The sequence below is a fragment of the Podarcis filfolensis genome (assembly GCF_964270895.1).
Source record: "Podarcis filfolensis genome assembly, chromosome: 7".
NCBI lineage: Eukaryota > Metazoa > Chordata > Lepidosauria > Squamata > Lacertidae > Podarcis > Podarcis filfolensis.
The window spans coordinates 64,831,361-64,851,489 of NC_139603.1; the positions used below are offsets into that span (position 1 = coordinate 64,831,361).

At 42.2% G+C, this 20,129-nt stretch overlaps 1 protein-coding gene across 2 annotated transcripts in view; it reads left to right on the forward strand.

The window, feature by feature from the left end:
* NECAB1 (N-terminal EF-hand calcium binding protein 1) overlaps nt 1–20,129 on the forward strand; it is a 51,896-nt gene that overhangs the window by 15,989 nt on the left and 15,778 nt on the right. Inside the window, exons 4-10 of one of the 2 annotated variants that reach the window (XM_083623396.1) lie at nt 3,716–3,741; nt 4,803–4,900; nt 13,109–13,241; nt 15,529–15,642; nt 17,843–17,919; nt 18,635–18,688; nt 19,143–19,255. In XM_083623396.1, coding sequence (XP_083479522.1) covers nt 3,716–3,741; nt 4,803–4,900; nt 13,109–13,241; nt 15,529–15,642; nt 17,843–17,919; nt 18,635–18,688; nt 19,143–19,255 — 615 coding nt within the window. Of the gene's footprint in view, nt 1–3,715; nt 3,742–4,802; nt 4,901–13,108; nt 13,246–15,528; nt 15,643–17,842; nt 17,920–18,634; nt 18,689–19,142; nt 19,256–20,129 lie in introns of both variants that reach the window. The other variant, XM_083623395.1, reaches the window with a different exon arrangement.

The window sequence follows — 20,129 nt, forward strand, 5'->3', positions numbered from 1 at the left end:
GAGTCTCCTCCAGCACCATAACTCAAAAGCATCAATTCTTCGGCAATTAGCCTTCTTTATGGTCCAGCTCTCACTTCCATACATCACTACTGGGAAAACCATGGCTTTAACTATACGGACCTTTGTTGGCAAGGTGATGTCTCTGCTTTTCCAGCATGCCTACAGAATAGCAATGCTGGAATAGCTCAGTTAGTACAGCATGCGAATCTTAATCTCAGGGTCATGTGTTTCAGCCCCACGTTGCGCTGGACTATATCCAATCTTTATTGAGCACCAATTCTGACTTGTTTGCAGAGACGTTATGACAAATTATCATTCATCTTGATTTGCTGATGCAGTGTTTACACAGCTTCCCATTAATCATTGGTTCATCTCACACTTTTCAGTGTGTTTCCCTATCACTTTCCTAACAGCAAAAAAACCACTAAAAAGAAAAGTAAAATCTATTTGTTGCAAAGTGCTTTAGTCGCATAACCTAGAGTTCCAATTTGTGCTTGAATTTCCCCTGCAAAATACTGACAATCTGGAAGCAATCTCACTCCTCTCCAGGGACATTTCATATGCCTCCTCAGTAAGCTAGGTCCAACATTTCCTAAAGCGGGAATATCATTTCTGTCAGTCTCTGGAAATTTATTCCCCTTTTGTTTCAGAGGTCCTGCTGTAGGAGTGGTCTGCCATTGCATTGGCTTGTTAGGAAGGACTGAACTATAAATTTGGGTGCTTCATGTAGGCACATTTTTAGGCTGTCAGTATTTTCTAAAACACCGGAATGATTGTCATTTAAATCGTTTTGAACTTAGACTTCTGTTGAGGAAGCGTTCTTCTAACAGTTAACAGATAGCGAAAGTGCAATTTGAAAAAGCTCATTACAGAAGCAAATGTTCTTTCTCCTGCGCCTGCCTAGGAATTGTTTTAATAATGGGATCCTCAGGGAAAAAGACGGGAGCATTCAGCAACGCTACAAAATGAGGAGATGCCAAAAACTTGTTAAAAAAGAAGAAAAGGTTGCATTCTCATTCCTGAAGTCTCAGGAATATCATTGTGTGGTAGCTGATTGAAATATGGCAGCTGACAATCATTCTTGGTTTCCTCCACTCCTCTATTCCTCACTGCCACACTTCTGCTGGCAGATTCTGAGGATCAGGAGATATCCCCACAGCTTGAAACTCTGGAGCCTAGAACAAGCCAATGGCGACAGAAGAACGTTCTGGACCTTTAACTAGCCTGAATAACAGCATGAATGGGCTGAGGCCTCTAGTCAATTAACACCTAGCTCAAGCCATAAATATAGGGCAGTTGCTCCAGGTCACCGCTGAGGCAACTTGTATGTTCTGCCTCAGCTGCAGGATCACTAACCATGGTACTGAAACCCATAACTTGGTCCATCTCCAAGGTTCCCTGTCAACTTGGAACCCAGGAACACTGACTTCCCCTTTGCTTGAGCTATCACATATCTGTGTGGTGGGGATCAGGACTCAAACATAGCAAATGCATGGAGAGGAAAGCAGGGCTGTTGCTGACCCTGCATGCAGTGTTGACATGCTCACATTCAGCATAGCATCTTCAGGAGGTACCTTTCCACTTACAAGCTGTATGTTGAATGCAAATAGGACACAGGCAAGGGCACACCGATGCGTTTAATATTTGGTGTATAATTGGGGGTGGGGACAAGTGAATTTGTCTTAGTAGAAGAATTATTGATTCATGGGTACCATATTAATACATATGCATATATCACATGGTCTATTTTTACATGTATAAACTAAGGGGGTGGGAGTGAGATGGAGGTGGCAATGTGTCCATGCAAGGTCCCCTTGAAGCTGCATAGTGTTCCGAGTCCTACTCAAAACAAATACACTTACTCGGAAGTAAGAAGGAGATCTTTATTCAGCAAGTATTGGTACAGGCTCACCAGCAGACATGATGCTCAGGATTCAGTTTGGGAGCAGGGGAAGAGGTTTAGAACTGGCTGGAAATGACAAGGGTGTCCCAACAAGTTTCCCCGCTCCTCCCGCCAAGATCTAAAGATGAGGCTTGGCATGCTCACTCTCTCACTTTGCAGGAATGCTGAGATAGCAAGTGCATGCTGTGTTGGGTGCATGCTGCCCTATGAAGGCATCCCCTGCTTCTTGGTGACAATGCCCTCATGTTTAATCACTGCTGATTCCTCTTCGGCCTTCCTCAGCTTCCAGTGAAACTCTCCTCTCCGCAGGAAGGTCAGAGGGAGAGACAGCATCCCTGCTCCCCCTTCTAAAGTGACTGGAGTTGGGACAGCAAGAGGAGAGATGCCTTCTCCTCCTCCTACCCAGGTTCCCACCATTTAGTCCCCATTTCTTCCTCTTCCTCCTCCAGGGCCTGCCAAGCCTTATCCCGACAGGGCCCAACAAAATCTGGTGCTCAATCTACAAGTTTATAATACCCCACAACTCAATAATCCCTGTTCAAGAGTTTGCCCTTTATGGTCCTCACAACAGCATCTTGTGAGTTGCTGACGGCTCTTATAAGCACCATTCAGAGAGTTGAATAAACTGATCGGGTGCCTGTGTTCCCAGCTGCACAGCCATTCTCTGACTTGAATAATTCTCTTACGCAAGGAAGCAAATTGTGTTCCAGGTTTGTGGATGGATCTGTTGAGGGAAACGATGACAATCATTGTCCTCGTGATTTGTTATTCACAACTGCTCCATTCTGTAGTGAATTTCATTTCGTGCATTTGTTATGAAGCCACGGAGAACAACTGAGCTACATCTCAATACAAGCACCCAATTGGAGAGAACAAATTTACAGGTCAGATAACGCAACTTCCATGCAGAATGGAATCTTTGCACCTCCATATGGCAGGAATTAAGCACTGGCTCAGGAAAAATTCTCACCCTCCACTTAAAAACCAATCATGATATTTATGCTTGATACTCTGATGTGTGCATTGGCTCACTGAATTTTCCAGGCACAAGGCAGGTTACTGCTTATAAAATACAACACAGTCAAACGTTCCAGCGAAGTGCAGAGTGTTCAATAACTTCTGGATGACCTTGGTGTTGCATGGGAACACCTCAAAAGTGGTGAGCTTTCTATTAGCCTTGCCATAGTGGTCCATACAGTGGTAGTCTCCCAATTGGACTACTGTAATACACTGTTTGTGGAGCTACCCTTGTGCCTGGTTTGGAAGTGGTAGCTGCTTAGGATGCAAAGTGGGACACCCAGCTTTACACCTATTATGCCAATGTTGAAAGATCTGCATTGGCTGCCTATTAGTTACCAAGCCAAGTTCAGGGTTTTGTGGTTAGCGTTTAAGGCCTGTACAACTTGGGGCCACCTTCCCCAGTTCGGACCAAGCCAATTTTTAAGATATCCCAAGGAGACAGCATGGAAGGAGACCTCGTCCTCTGGAATGCCCTCCCGTAGATAATTCAAGGGACTACAATAATGACCAAGCTCTCATTGACTTGTAATTTTTAAATTTTATTTTATTGGCACAGTTTTGTTTGCTATATCCTGTTTTCTTCCAATCAAATTTTTAGGTAATTTTATGGAAAGGTTTTGCTTGGGGTTTTTTTTTAATTGTTTCAAGTAAACTACTTATGAAATGGTATAAAATGTTTATATAAATAAATAAATGTAGCCTTCAGGGTGGTTGGGCTTAACATTTAAACAGCAACAGGATGCACACAATAGCAATTACAGCACTCGTTTTATGATGTTCTTCTTTTTACAGCAACCTTGACACAGAAGAACTTTTTGGTAAGTTAATTTTTACTCCCAAACCCTTCCGTTCTGGATGTGTCATGGACAGGTGGAGCTAAACAAAAGAGCTCTGTAGCCAAAGTGGCTCCTTTTTAATCACACCAGCTAATTATGTAAAATGCAGCTGTGCAGAACTCCTAGGGAAGGTAATCAATAAACCATTACCACTAATGAGACTAGATAAATGTGCAGAATTACATGCACCTCTTGTATGTCTTTTATTCTAAATTTCTTTCCCGCCCTCTCTAGGATATTAACTTAAAATGTATCCCTCTTTTGCTTTGGCTGGGGGGAATAAGGCAAATGCTGCCTTTAAGTGATCCTGCCCCTTTTCTCAAATCTCCCCACTCCCCCAACACTGGATTGTTTAATGTGTAGATTCTCTGCCAAGATTCCCCCCCCCCCAATCTTTGAGGGGGAGACTCCCTAGGGAAGCTGTCTGTGATTTCCTATGCTTTGTGAGTCTCCTTACATCTTGCTTTGATAGTTGATAGAAAGGCGAGGGTCATGTGATATTGTGTGAGGTATTTCAGACGCCTTACAAGAAGCCCTAGAATGATGTTCACCCCGTGATTATTTCCTTTTGTCACAGTTTCTGAATTACGTGTATATGTATTGCATCTACAAAAAGAGGGTTCTATAGTACCATCTCAATAGCCACTTGCTAGGGCTGGTGTTAGCATCTGACATTCTTACTCAAGGAGGTTCATGTCCTTTCTTTTGCCCATTTTTGGTGCTGCTTTCCTTTTCATGTCCCCTTTGCTTCAACAATCTATTGTACCTTTCCTTGTGCAAGCTCCTGATCGCGTACATAGGAGTTAGAATACAGCACAGCATAGCCAGAAGCTGTACCATGTGTCATAAAGTATCAGGCTATTAGCAAACTACTGTGACCCCCATTCTAATGGGAAAGAGCCTTCTACCAGAGTTTAGATCCTTATGCTTCTTGTTCTCTCTATATATGTGTTTGATTCCTATTTTTTAAAAAATTAAAAAAATTAGAATAATTCCTTGTTCTTTCTTCCTTTGCTTGAGCTGTGAATTTCTGTGTCTTTTAGAATATTTTTCCCAACACTTGGGAGAGTATGAAAATGTGCTGTCTGCTTTGGAAGACCTCAATCTATCCATACTGAAGGCAATGGACTCCACAAAGAAAGTAGGAGGAAGTTTTATTCCTGTCCTTCTGCAACACTTAGGATTTGTCTATCTATCTATCTATCATCTATCTATCTATCTATGTATCTATGTATCTATGTATCTATCTATCTATCTATCATCTATCTATCTATCTATCACCCACACTTTCATAATACAGTGGAACCTTGGTTCTCGAACGGCTTAGTTGACAAACAAATCGGAAGTAAGTGTTCCGCTTTTCAAATGTTTTTCGGAAGCCGAACGTCCAACGCGGCTTCTGCTTGAGTGCAGAAAGCTCCTGCAGCCAATCAGAAGCTGTGCCTTGGTTTTTGAACATTTCAGGAGTGGAACAGACTTCCAGAACAGATTAAGTTCGAGAACCAAGGTACCTCTGTATTATAATAAGGTTGTGTACAACATGCAAGATTATAATATCAGTTTAAAACATCAGTAATTACTGGTTGGTTAAAAAGAACAAAATCATATTGCCCAGGCCTGTTTAAACAACACAGTTTTCAGAAGACTTCAAAAAAGGCGGCGGCAAGGGTGATTCCTATTGGTAGGGAGTTCCACAGGCCACCCTAAAGGCTCAGTCCCTAGTAAAGGGATGAGTCTATTGGAGTGGACACACACACACTTTCAATTTCAATACTCTTCATGCCTGCAAAAGTTTTGGGAGGCTTCAGTTTCAATCAGTGCATATCCCATAATATCCTGTTCAAATCCCGTAACTTTTTTATACCACAAAGGTTCTGGTTTATTTTTGTCCCCCTTTCATTGCACAGTAGCATCCAGAAGCTCCACAAGCATCACAGCACAAACTAAAACAGAATAAACCCCACCATGAATGTCCTGTTTTGATGCCAAGAGCACGTTGCAAAATGCACCCATCTGGAGGAGGGGTTCTGGATTGTTGTCAGGTTTTCCCTGGCGTTTTCTTCACCCATTTGCAGAGTTATTGATAAATCCGTATGCAGACAACTGTTTTCATAAGTTTGGTCAATGATTCGATTTGTAAAAATGAGATATGTTTTTAGCCAGTGCATCCGAAGAATTGTATCAAATTAGCGGGTGGCAACCGATGAGGTTTTTACAGCTAGCAGTGATATATTAAGCATGTCCATCCTGTCCTCTTTTTGTAATTCTAGACACCTGCCTCGTTACTGGCTAGAGATGAACCTTTGATATTTGATGAACCTTTGAAATTACACTGGAATGTCAAAGGATGTGAATAGCAACTTTAGGTTGTTTTCCAAACATTTATCTCCTAGAAAGATCTGCCAGAACACGCATTTCTGTTTTTCAGTGGTAAAGCACATGAAGTAGAAAAAAGGTAAAGGTAAATGACCCCTTGACGGTTAAGTCCAGTCAAAGGCGACTGTGGGGTGTGGCACTCATTTCACTTTCAGGCCAAGGGAGCAGGCGTTTGTCCACAGACAGCTTTCCTGGTCATGTGGCCAGCATGACTAAACCGCTTCTGCTGCAACGGAACACCGTGACGGAAACCAGAGCGCACGGAAACACTGTTTACTTTCCCACTGCAACGATAACTATTTATCTACTTGCACTGGTGTGCTTTCGAACTGCTAGGTTGGCAGGAGCTGGGACAGAGCAACGGGAGCTCACCCCGTTGCGGGGATTCGAACTGCCGACCTTCTGATTGGCAAGCCCAAGAGGCCCAGTGGTTTAGACCACAGCGCCACCCGCAAAAGTGCCTACCTTCAATCCATGACATTCCCAGAATGGGGCTGGGAAAGACCCCTGTCTGAGACCCACTGCCAGTCTGTGCACCAGACACTCTGGAACTAGATAGACCACTGGTCTGACTCTGTATCAAGCAATTCCCTGTGTTCCTATTATTGACTGCCTAGGTCAAGCAATTTGATTGTTGAGAAGCAGGACCCAATCGCCCCTAGGTCTTTAGCGATGCAACACACCTACACCCAGCATCTTGCAAGATCAAACACGGTGCACACTTTTCCGGACGATCGGCTCACTGTTTCCCAAGGGTGCCCTGGAAACAAATGTAGATTTGTTGTGCAGCAGCAGACTTCAGCAGTGCAACTTAGAGGCAGATCAACAAAGAATTTTAGATCTCTTCCTTCGGAAAACAAGACTCTCCAAAGCCATAGAGGCCTTGGTCAGTTGGTGTTTTTTACTTGAGGAGAATTTCTGAACTGGGTCCCTGGATAAATCATTCATCTTTGGTATCCAGGGTAACCAAGTACGTGAGGGGTGAGGGGGTTTGAAAGAGAGAGAGAAAGAGAGAACGAATGGACAAACAATGTGGTCAGTGAACACCAGGTCAGTATTGGTTGAAAACAGCAAAAACCTGAACTCAGGTAGGGAATAAAACTGCCATTGCCTTGTTCAAAGAGCTCTGCCCCCCCCCCCTAGTAATAAAACAATGTATATCCTTTTATATCCGTTATTGATTTTATTACTCAGTTATAACATCACTGAGTGTGTTGCCATACCTGCAGCCATACCTGCGCTTAAATGTCTGCAAAGGAAATCCTGCTATCTGCTCCCTGAGCAATTAAGAACCTTAGAAGATCCAGTTTCTTAATCGAGCAGGGATCCTGGTTGTTCATGTTATGTCACCGGGAGAAAGAACAAGAAATAGTAATGCGTGGATTAAAAATGCCTTTAAGCCTACTTTGTCCCACCTCACCCCCCTTTTATTTTTGAAGGATGGGACTTGAATACAAAAGATACCCTTACAAAAACATGTTTGGCTGATGCCTTGTTGTGTCACTGAGGCAGAACAGGAAAAAGGCAGGGAGTGAAAGCCCTGTGTATTTATAGTGGAGTGTCTGGGGAGAGGAAGAAATGGGAAGAAATGTGGCATATAAATCCCATTACTTCGCTCCTGGAGATGAGCTGCTATGAGTCACTTCTGCTGCAAAATAGGACTGTGACCAGATTAACAATTGGTTTGGGGAAGGTTTTCCTTGCATCTGTCAGGTTACAATTTGCCTGATCAAAGTGGAAATCGGAAGAACTGTTTTTAGCTATCTTTCTGTCTAACTTACCAAAACTGAAAGTATTTATATTTATCACTATCATCATCATCATTATTATTATTTACCCTTCCTTTGCTGTAAGATCCCAGGGCAGATGCCAACAATTAAAACACAATGCTCAACACTGTTAAAAACACAAACACAGAAATTAGGTGGGTCCTAAAAATATAGGGCTGCCCTATGTCCAGATTCTCCTGGGATTTCAAAGGCGGAATTGACGTGCGGGGCGAATTTCCGAAATCTGGCGCTTTGTCTTAGGCAAGTCAACTGAAAAAATTGTGGGATTTTTTTGGGCGTTTTTGAAAAACAAACTTAACAATTTCATTATTTCATTATTTATTTTATTTGGTTTTCAGATTAAAGTTTCACAATTACATATCCAACATACAACATAAAAACAAGATTCCAAAGAATCTCCTGGACTTCCCTCCTCCCTTTGGTGGGTCCTATTGTTAATCATTTCCTCCTGCATCTTTTATGATAATCCAAATCTTTTACATCTCCATTATGTCCAAAATTCACCATTAAAATACATTAAAGCTCAACAATTTCAGTGCTTTCCTAAAAAAAGTTCAACAACTTTTGGGGTCTCCTGGTTTTTACTTTTTAAAATACAGCAGCCCTAAAAAATAAATAAAGAGATGCCGGAATGCTGAGCAAGCAAGGATGAATGAAGGAAGCTACTCCTATTTCTTAACCTATTGGAATGTGGTGCTGTTCCTTGTTTTGCGGGCAGCTGTTCACATCAAACATTTTACTGTTTTGAGAACCAGCAACAGCATCCAGAACAGCTGAGGTAGGCTGAGAACTGTTACCATCCTCTCACCACCACTCCAGCCCCTTTTGCAGTTTGGAAAGAGCAGGCAGCAACCAGGAACCACACCTGACACCTGTGACTTAGTGGAGAAGGGCCCCTCACTTTCCCATAACTATAATTGGGAGCAAGTTTTTCTTGGCAGCCGTTTTCAGTATTTGGTTGTAAACTAAGGAAATCAGATGGGAACCGGTAGTCCTGTTTGGAGGAGGTTTTAGTGAGTAGGGGAAACATCATTATTTACTGGTGATGTAATGGTTTTCCTGTAAACTATTTTGTGAGGCTTACTTGAAAAATGGAATAATGTTATTTGTTTGTTTGTTGTGGCAAAAAGGAAACTGAATGAGACCATTGGCTATAAGTCTCTGTACTGCCTACTGCACCTGATGCTGCCTCTGGCTCCTCAGATGAAAGTCTCTCGAAAACGAAATGGAGAAGCCAGGGTTGAACCACTGGGCATCTGTATGCCAAGAACGCCTGGGGACAGACAAATCTGTTACATTTTTGTTTTGTCATTTCCCCCTAGTGGTAAAATTCATTTCTCTGCTTCTCCATGGCAATTTGTGAACCCACCCCCCCTTTTTAAATCCACATTAAAATCTGCCCGCATTTTAGTGCATTTCCCCCCTAATAAGCACACTTTCGTATGTAGTTTTTTGGGGGGAAATACACATTTTTGCAAGCAATCTCTCCTAATGCAATGCATTTCTGTATGTCATTTTCATGAATATCTTCATTTTTGTGTACACTGTTCCCCTACTATATGTGTTTTTGTCACACTAGCTGGGCAACTGCATCACAAAATTTGGAAAACTGTGAATTTCAAATGATAGCTGTGTTTCCGTTCCTGTATTGGTTTGAGATGTGCAAATTAGGTAGTTTTCCATTAGAATCCACCTGCTGCACACACAGACAGGGAAGAATATTATGTATGCTTTCCCAAAAAACATTTAGAAAATTAAAATATAGTAATTTTATTGCAGCTGTTTGAAACTGTGCAGGCTATAGAGTTGCACTGTGCTTCTATTTAATTTATTTAAAAGCACGATAGACCCTTAAGGTCAGAGGAACGAGACTAAGTGGAGCAGCAGGAGCAAAGGACTGGAGCTGTCAGGAATGCAATCTAGAGCTGTGAACATTTCTTCTTGCGATGTTATTTTCCCCCACACAAGAGACAAGAACTCCTGGGGTTCGCTTTCATTTCTTGCCTGCATTTTATGACACTAGACATAAGAGAAGCCAAGAGAAGTTGGTGCTTTAATCTTGCAACTAGCAAGAGGAAAGCTTTTTTTGTTTAACACACCAAAAAGAAAAAACAAATATCCATCAACACAAAACATAGCAAGAGGAAAGAATGTATGAATAGTCAGAACTCTCAGAACGATGATCTCACCCACATGAATCGATATAGGCAATTGCACAGGCTTTCTTTCAATATGAGAATTATTCTTACACACCCCATCAATAAAAATCAAATCATGTCTTCTACCACCTCTTGTGTTGCTTATGAGTAGGTAAACGTGCCTCTTTGAAAGAATAGTGCAATTATATGCATCTTTACTAGACAGTCGTAGAAAAAAGAAGTCCTGTAATCATTTGCTCCTCGGTTCTCAATCCCTCTGCTGATTTCGTAATATTTCCTTTATTTACAAATATACACACAGAGTATAGTGGAAGCCTCAGCATTCCTTGTGTGCCACTATGAGAACTCCAACCATCAACCGACTGACGGTTTTTGCGAAGTGCTGTACCCATAGATTTGCAGGTGCTGCCAATCACCTGGTTGGGGGTGCCTGCAACCCCCTTTTGCCTCTTTACCTGCCCTTCGAGGGGTAGGGTGGCACCAAGACCTAAATAATGCCCCCCCCCCGTAGTTAGTTAGCACAGCCTTTGCCAAACTGGTGCCCTTCAAATGTTTTGGGTTACAACTCCCATCAGTCCCAGCTAGTAGTGGGGAAATACATTTCATCGTACACAGGTTGTACATTGATAATAAAGGTATTAATGATAATAATAATAATAATAATAATAATAATAATAATACATCGGGAGGGTATCCCAAGCTACTGAAAGCTAACCTAGCATATCCCCAAACTACTCATCAGAATTCTTGTTGCAGGTTAGACACCTGTAATGTTTTATAGATTTGAACATCCTTTGATCATGCGTCACTGAAGCCTCTTTTATGTCACCAAACCGCTCGCAGGCGAGGCAGATCTTCCGAGAACCCCTTTGCCAATATTTTGTCCATTTGTCAACAAAGGATACTGCTCTTCAAAGGCAGCCATTTTGGGTATCTGCCACAGAATATGAATTTCAATTCCCATTACAGCAACATTACTGTGGATGGTCCTGGCATGGTGTCACAAAGAATCAAAGCTCCCAGCGATGGAATTAGCCCTGCTGGATACTATGGCAGCTTTAATCCAATTAGAGGAGCCATGTCGAACGATTTAGGGGGAGGCGGAAATTCGCCTTGCTGGTACAAACGCGTTCTGTCACTTTTGAGAGGCCACCGCAAATGTTTTTCACGCGGAGCTGGTGCCAGCTTCAGAGCGGCGCCAAAGGGAGTCACAGACAATCTGTCCTGCCAGGCTTCCCCGCACCCTTTAGCTTTAGAAGTAGCAGCTATTATGAATTGTGATATCGCAGGCTTGATTAATGTCAGTGGCAACTTTAATGTTTTCAGCTGCATAATTAGCATGGGTGGTACATGGGACAGCTTCGCAGCTGGGATTTCAATAACTGTTTGATGTCCTAGCGGGAACAGCATGTGTTTCTGTCTTAGGATGCTTCCAGACGGTTGCTATTTTCAGGTAGGATTCAGTCACATGCAGGGCAATTCAGGTTGCACAGTTAGAGTTCATTGGGAGCTCCTGCACAACAGATGAATTCTGTACTCTAATGGCAGTGTATTCTATAGTTTAAAAGCTTCCCTTTGTGTTTAAATCTTTAACCCACAACTACAGCTGTGCTGCTGCATCTTGTTCCTTCAGACCATGCCTTGGGACTGTATAATGTCCTTTAGCGAAATCCTTGGCATTTACAGTTGTCCATGTACTTCTAAATTATCCCATACCTGTGGTATGGGAACTAATGGCAGGACAAAAGTGGATTTTGCATGCCCTGATGGTCCCCAAGAGGCTTGCACTTCAAGCTTGGGAGGATATACACATCTATTGTGCAATGGTCCAAGGCCCTTTCTGGCCTTGCTACACTTTGAACATATTTCTCATAAACACCAATTTTATTTGATTATCAGGACATATGGATGGCATGTATCAACTTACATGTTTAAACTGAAATGGATGCACTGATGATCATTGTATTATTAATGTGAGTTTGTTTCCTTTTCTCTTTTTTGTTTTCCTTCCCCTCTTTTTTTTTGTTAATCTTGCTATAAAAAGTAATAATTGCAGTAAACAGTATTGCCTCCCTCACCACTCCCATCTATGATTTCTGACGCCTGTAGGTTAATTGCTGGAGTGTGTTTGAGTGCCAAACTAAGCATTATGTTAGAAGTGTATTTAATGTCTCAAGCTTTTCCTCTGAAATAACAGGGGGGAATGATGGAGAAGGGGGAGAGTGAGAATCATGTGAGACTTAACCATGCTTGGTCCTGAGAAAACCACACACATTGTAAAATGGCTATTCATCCCAGAAGGAAATCCTGCCAAGCAATTGGCAGAAATGGCAGTTTCCATCCAAGGGCAAATAAGAATTTTGGTGGCTAATTTTATTTGGGGAGGGGAGGGTTAACCTCTTGCTGTATATTGCAGGCTGGAAGGCCAACTCCCTGGTTGCCAGAAAGAAAAGGAAACTGGACAGCTTAGATGCTATCACACATTTAATGCATCACCTAGTTTTGCCCATAGATTAAAAGTTATCTGTAATTAGAGTTACCACCTCTCATGATAAATCATGCAGAGAGGCAACAGGCAGCCTCCTATGACAGCAGACCTTTCTCCTGCATTGTTTTTGCTTCAAATACTCCTAGCATAGACAGGGCAGAATTATCCAGCTCAACCGGAAAGATTGAGTAAGGAACTGTAGAGATGCAGAAGGCAGCCTCCTGTGTTGGTGGGGATAGTTTGGGCTCACGGGACCTGCTAATGATTTAACTCAGGTATTCCTTGATCCGCAATAGAACTTCTGTCTCAGCAGTGTAGGAATTACTGCCCTGTTTCCTGTCCTGTGCTTTTTTTTCCTTTTTCCTATTTGGAAAAAATACTATAGAAATTGCTTTAGAATCACATTATGAGCACATGCTGTCTTCTTATGAGACCACGGAATACAGACTGTGTGCAGCTGATGTTTAGGAGGAAAGCTGCAAAAGTGGGAAATATTACACTTTCCCTTTCTGCTAGTGTCTATTTCTCTTCTGTAGAATTATCAGGAGGCTTCCAAGTTGGAACAGTTTGTGACTCGCTTTTTGCTGAAAGAAACAGTGAATCAGCTACAGTCGCTCCACAATTCCCTGGAGTGTGCCATGGAAACCACAGAGGAACAAACCCGTCAAGATAAGTGAGATTTCAACCGCTCCCCCACCCCTGTGGAAATGTATCAGAAATTGTTCCAGGGGGAGGTTGCAGCTGAGTAATGCTGTGTGCTCCTATTACCTTGCGATTGTAGAAACAAGTCCTCTGCTGAAATTATATCCCTTGTTTCCCCCCAGCTAGTTTCCACCTAGGAATGAGAAAAGTTTTTGCTGCAAAATTATCAAAGCTGCGCTTAACTTACTTTTCAAGTGGTCAAGGCGTGTCTGTGAATGAACGTCTCCCTCCCCTCTCTTATTCTAGAAATCATCTCAGTAGCAGTCAACACTGGGCAGCCTTCCTGGGTGCCCTTACATCAGGCTTCCTCAGCCTCGGCCCTCCAGATGTTTTCGGCCTACAACTCCCATGATCTCTAGCTAGCAGGACCAGTGGTCAGGGATGATGAGAACTGTAGTCTCAAAACATCTGGAGGACCGAAGTTGAGGAAGCCTACCTTACATCATTCATAACCCTGGGGAAGATGTAATTTCTTCCATGAGGCTTTTTCAGATCAGGAAGTACAGGCAGCCAGGGAGGCTGCAAAGCACTAGAGAAATGTTTCGTGGACGGAAAAACATAATAGGCAAATTTAGACAAATTCATGGAGGAGAAGACTATCAAATGTTACTAGCCATGATGGCTATGGCTCTGTCTCCACAGTCAGAGGCAGTAATGTTTCTGAATGCCAGTTGCTGGAAACCACAGGAGGGGAAACATTAGGAAGAACTTCCTGACAGTAAGAGCTGTTCGACAGTGGAATTTGCTGCCAAGGAGTGTGGTGGAGTCTCCTTCTTTGGAGGTCTTTAAGCAGAGGCTTGACAGCCATATGTCAGGAGTGCTCTGATGGTGTTTCCTGCTTGGCAGGGGGTTGGACTCGATGGCCCTTGTGGTCTCTTCCAACTCTATGATTCTATGAGAGTGCCCTTGCCCTCAGATCTTGCTTGTGGGTTTTCCACAGCCACTGTCAGTCTCAATACATTTCCTTCCAGTGAATGGTGATCCCATGGGGTGGTATTCAACTAGGTTTTACTCAGAATAGACTCAGTTGACATTGGTGGACCTAACCTTATCATGTTTCTTCATTTTATTGGGTCGACTCTAAGTTGAATTCCACCCAAGCAATGTTTTTTCAAGAGCAATCTTACCTACTGGGGAAGGTATGTGTTTGCATTTCCAGTGGGTCAACTGCCACATCCAGAGCCTTGCAAGTTCACAGCAGCCAGGGAAGAAGGGTATCCACATTATTCTCTCTTATAAACTTTTCCTCCCATTGCAGCCAGTGGGTGAGAACTACCTACTCCAACTCTGGAGATGGAGTTGCTTTAGCATCTTGGGGGTGGGGGGAGCATGGCTTCCCTGGGCATTTCCTTAGCTGTTTGACATACTTTTAGCCTGCTTTTCAGATAACTGTTGCCTCCCCAAGCAGCTCACATCAGTAAGAGAGAAAAACAGGCCCTGCTGTCAGACTTGCAAACTACATAAAGGGAGTGGGGTGGGAAAGTTGAGTCCTTCAGGGCCTGAACAAAGTGCTAAACAGTTATGGATAGTTAGGCTGAGCTTCCCTCGCTGCTGTTCTTGCTTGAAGAGGAGTTGGTGGCTCTTGTTCCTTTGGCCAGTGGATGGAGCCAATTCCCTTGTGGTTTCTGCAGTCCTAGGGCAAATGACAGCAAGAGCAGACTATACTTTCTGGCAGAGAGGAGGTAGCAAGCTCCCTGCAGCCACACCTTCTCTGAACAGTGAAGGACATGCCCCATGGGGCAACACCCCATTCTTGGCTTTACTGCTGTTGGAATAGCAATGGTGGGAGAGTTTTCCATGGCCACAGTGGCAAGCCCTCTAGAGTTGGATCTTCTTCTCTGATGGCAGAGGAAGCTCCATGGAATCGTATTACTCCTCAGCCACTGAAGCCATATGTCACCTCAGAAAAAAGCAGCTTGCATCAGTTCAGTATTTGAGCTTTGGTATGAACCAGATGCACACCTTTACTGTAGGGATGTTTATTTCATTCTGATAGGTGAATGACTCCCCCTTTCTCCCCAAGGCCAAGCTGCTTTCCAGTTACCTAGATCGGCTCAAGGTTATGTTCTAGGCTCTGTGGCGAATGCCAAATTTGTGACAGACCCTCTGCAGTCAGAATGTTTACATTCTGTGACTCGGCAGCTCCTAGTATGTGTGTTTGTATGTGTGAAGAGGACTGGAAACATGCTCAGAATAAAGAGACAGTTTCATTAATCCAATTGATTTATGCATATATAAATATATTTATTTGTAAGACAAAGGCCAGCAAAGCCAGAGGTGCTTGCAGTTAAGCAACTGGGAAGACGTTCAAGTCGAAGACTCCAAAGGAACAGCAGTTTTTCTCCAGTCAGCCCTCTTTTTAACCAAGGTAACGTTATTTAAGAGAAGTATCGCATTTTTGCTTTTCTGTGCTTTACAAGTTGTAAGCACCAAGAACAAGTCATATAAAGTAAAATAGCAAGTTTCATTTAAATTAATATGAAAATTTAATCCCCGTAAAAGGTAATTCTGCTAATTCTTATATTCTACTAAGGGTACAGTTGGGAGGGATAATGCAAAAAAAGGGGGCGCCTTGCCAAGTCCAAGTGCTGAAACAAAACATTTGGATGTTGCATGTATGAGTGATTTGGGTGCTTTAAGGGTTACATTTACAAAATGTTGAGATATACCGGTATAAATGGCCCTAAGTTGTCACTTCAGTTGGCCCTGACAAGTCTGGGTGTGAACTCCTGTCATATAGTGGACATGTGCAGTAGTTTGCATATATCACCCTAAACATTTATTTGCCAGTTTAACAAACTGTCTGTAAAAATACAGTGGAAACAGAAAAGCCAGAAGCTATCCAACATCAGAGAAAATATTAAATTGGAATATGGGGAACAGGTAAAATCAAAGCAGTATCAAAAGCAGGCCCTTCTTTTTGCAGATACAATTAAGCAAGGGGAGAAAAACAAGCAACTTGTAGTCATAATTGAACAGTCTGTCCACCTCACTTAGATCTCTGTCTTTACCTGCAGTTCCCTATTTCTGTAGTGGAGGTGTCACCAACTAATCTCAAAGGGCTGTTGCAAGGGATAAAGGGCTTGAAAAACTTCCGTGTTTTAAAAGGGCTGTAGAAATCATGCATATGATAAAAGTATGAGTTCCCAAACTGGTTTTCAATGCATCTGTTGACATGCAAACATATTTGAACACATGCAGAGTGCCTTCCTTTATGACCAACTTCAGTCTTGCCCTGGCACATCTAGGATTTGAGAAAACTGCTCTCGGATACGAGGGAACTCCTCTTAGCTCAAGGTAGGGTATTGAGGCATTTCAAAAACAGGTGTGCAAGATCAAGGGTCCCTGTTGCTGCTTGCCAAAAGGCTGCCTTTGGACACTGATTTACCCCCCTTTTTGTTTATAGAACAAGCTGTGTTCCTTCCTATATATGCTCAGTCAGGACATAGCAATTTCTGTAGCTGTCCTTTGCACTCATCTAGTGCAACTGTTTTTATCATAAATCAAAAAAAGTCTGCTGTAGTGTGAAAGCTTCCCCTTCCAGAGCCAATAGCAGCTACCAGGGGAGGGGGTGTTAATTAGGACTGTGGCATAAAGGGTTAAAGCCATTCCCACATAACACAGTCCCAATTTTGACTGGATTCTCCTGTAGTTGCCATTTAAAAACAAACAAAATGCCAATAAACCCCATAAACCAGACAGGTATTTCCTTGTGCCAGGTTTTATCTACCACGAGCAATCTAAGGTCTCTATCTGCCAGCCAACAATCTTACAAAGGGAAAAGAGATTTTACACATCACAGTGCCAGCAACATTTTGTCACCAGGAGCTGCCACAGGTGACACTGCTAATTTCAGTCAGACTTGTGTGCATATGAAGGATCAGGATGGGGGCCATTTTTGCATGTTGAAAAAGCCACTGGAAAAAGCCGCTCTAAGTTTGGAGTTATTTGCAGAGCATTCATTTTGAAGATGAATCACAGTCCTCCACGTTTTCTAAGAACTCTTCCCACCCTTCTGGCTACGTGCTTATCGGAAAATACTGCATCTGCTGTGTGAGTCTTACTGTACTTTAAACATAAAGACAGCAAAGGCATTTTGTGTAAACCAAAGTATCGGTACTGTAAGAAGCTCGGGCAGCCATTTTTAAGCAGCCCATTTCTGCATGCGATCTTGTATATTTTGCACCTTCTGAAGCTCTGCATCTCCACACGGTCTCCAGGAAGAAAAAGGAACTATGTAGTCTGGAATAACTCCTGAAGGATGTCACTTCTCTGACCCCGTAGATTATGTCCTCAGAATTAATTATAAACTGGAGTAACCGTAAACTGCAGGGCAAGAAAGACTTAAGAATTTCTTAGCTGCATTTAGTAAGAAATGTTGAGTCATGTGGAATACTTATTTGTAGGAAAATGCTATCTATTATCCATGTTTGGAAGAGCATCATCCAGGTTGAACATCAACAGTACTTTAAATGGATGAAAACATGAACATCAAAACAAAGAGGTGAATAAAGAAAGCCATAGTTTTCAACAGTGTATTAAAACTCCATTATTTACGTCTCCTAAAGGCTGGCTGGAGGAAGACAACCAGTGGATGACCCAAATAAACAGACTCCAGAAACTGATTGACAGGCTAGAGCAGAAGGTGAGCACAAGTTCCTTCATTAATCTGTAAAGAATAACTCTGTATCCTTACTGCATCGCACTCTCCTTCCCTCCCTGACTGATAGTAGCAGAGCAGGTACAACATCCACTAAATGAGCTAAATAACCTACCTGGGTAGCCCTCTTTGCCACTGAAGGGCAAGGGTTGAAATAGCATGTTGTAGGTCATATCACAAAAAACCCTCAGCTGGTGGGCGCTTGATGATGGGATGGAGGCAGAGAAGTGGGCCTTCTTCCCTACTCTCACCACCATGCAGCAGACATAGTTGGGAACTCTCAATCATGTCTGATCAGTTTGTACTGCATCTTTCCCTATCCCAGCCAGCACAGTACAGCAGTGGCAGTATCCATAACTAGTTGTCCTATCTACTTCCAAAAATTTTCTTTTCTCGTTGCTGAAATGTGTTACTTGTTACATATATGAAGTTTGAATCCATGCTGAGTATATAAAAGCAGAGGCACATCCTAATGACAATAGGCAGGCGGTTACAAAATAAAAGTTGTTTCTTAGATCTATTTCCCAAGGCACAGTTACTTTTCTGTTGTTCTTACATTCCAGCAACAGCTTGGGTATGTTAGACAAAATTGGCCAATTGCCATGGTTCTGCTGCTTGTAAGCCGAAGTTAGAGGATGACTGTGTGGATAGTTAATATCTGGTACTTTTGTTTGCATTTCTCCTCCATCCTGTTGGCAAGGATCTAAAGCTTGAGCCACTGGAAGAAGAGGTATCTGAAGAAAACACTAAATCTGTAAGTATCCCCCCCCCCGATTATGAATTGATGAGGATAATAGTTATCTCTGCATGCAGGCATAAAGAAAGTTTTGGATATTCTATTCTGGTTTAATTAACAAGGAATTGCAATCCTATGCATACTAATTTGGAAGTAAGACCCACTGGCCTTAACAAGGCTTACTTATGAGTAAGGATGCAAAATTGTCTTACTGAGCATTCCAATAGGACCCTCATAAGTAACACAATTTATATTACATTTAGAGGGAAGATCCAGTTACACCACTGCTTTATTCAGCCTTCTTTTTTAAAAAAAAAACTCCTTTGCATTATATTGCTTATTTTTACATATAAAAATATTTTTACATACCGTATATTATTGTATGCAATCAACCCAGATGGCAAGATAAAAATGCTCTGATATCAGGAGTGCAATGCGTTCACCAATAATATTGTCTTAATATTTTTGTCAGCACATAATGATAGTTCAACGTCAGATGTCAGTAATAGAAGAAGAACTGGAGCAATTCCGGTTTGCTCTGAAGCAGTATGTGGACACGGCCTCTTCTCAGGATGGATGCCTGCAGTGAGTACATTTGCTGCCCCCAGAGGATGAGAAAATTTAGAGGGCTGTAAGTTTCCGCTTAGAATTCCATCAGAAGTCATCAGGATGACAACTAGCGAAGGGGTTCTATAAGCACCCCTCACATTATGACCCGGCACCAGCCAAAGTTAGTAGCTCAAAACTCCCATTAATTTCAATGGAACTTAAATATCTGCTCCAAAAAAGCAGCCATACTTAACATAAAGCAAAATGGACTGCAAAACTAGATGTTTACAACAAACCAAATAGTTTTATGAGCAACAACGAATTACTCGTTAAAGAAAAAAGGTTAACATACAGTACTTGCAGTCACCTGTTGAATATAGCAAAAAGAGATAGTTGCTTTTTTCCTGGCACACTGTATTCCATATGTACATAGTGACACCTGCTGGTCTCTTTCTGATTTGACACAATTTGTGTCTTAATTTATACAGCTGAAAACAAGTAAAGCCTAAAGACTTTAGCTGGTTGTGTGACTTATTTTTGATTTAGTGTTTTTATTTCAAATTGTATTTTACCATTTATGTAAACATTGCAGAGAACTTGGATGGAAGGTTATATACAAGTATAGTTGTAGGAATATATATCATTCCAGTACTGAAGATCTGCATACCATTCTAGCTGTGGGACAAACTGCATGACAGGAGGCTTTCCTGTACATATTTCTAGATGGATAACAAACCCCAAGTACAAACAGCTGCTGCTTGTGGGGTTCCCCTCCAAGATCTAGGTGCCAGAACTGCATCACTTCTTTATAAAGTTGAAATCCTACCAATCAGGATTTGTCTGTTTTTTTTGGAATGGGAGGGATTGGATTTAGTGTCCCACTCCTCTTTTCTTGCAAAAAAACTAACAG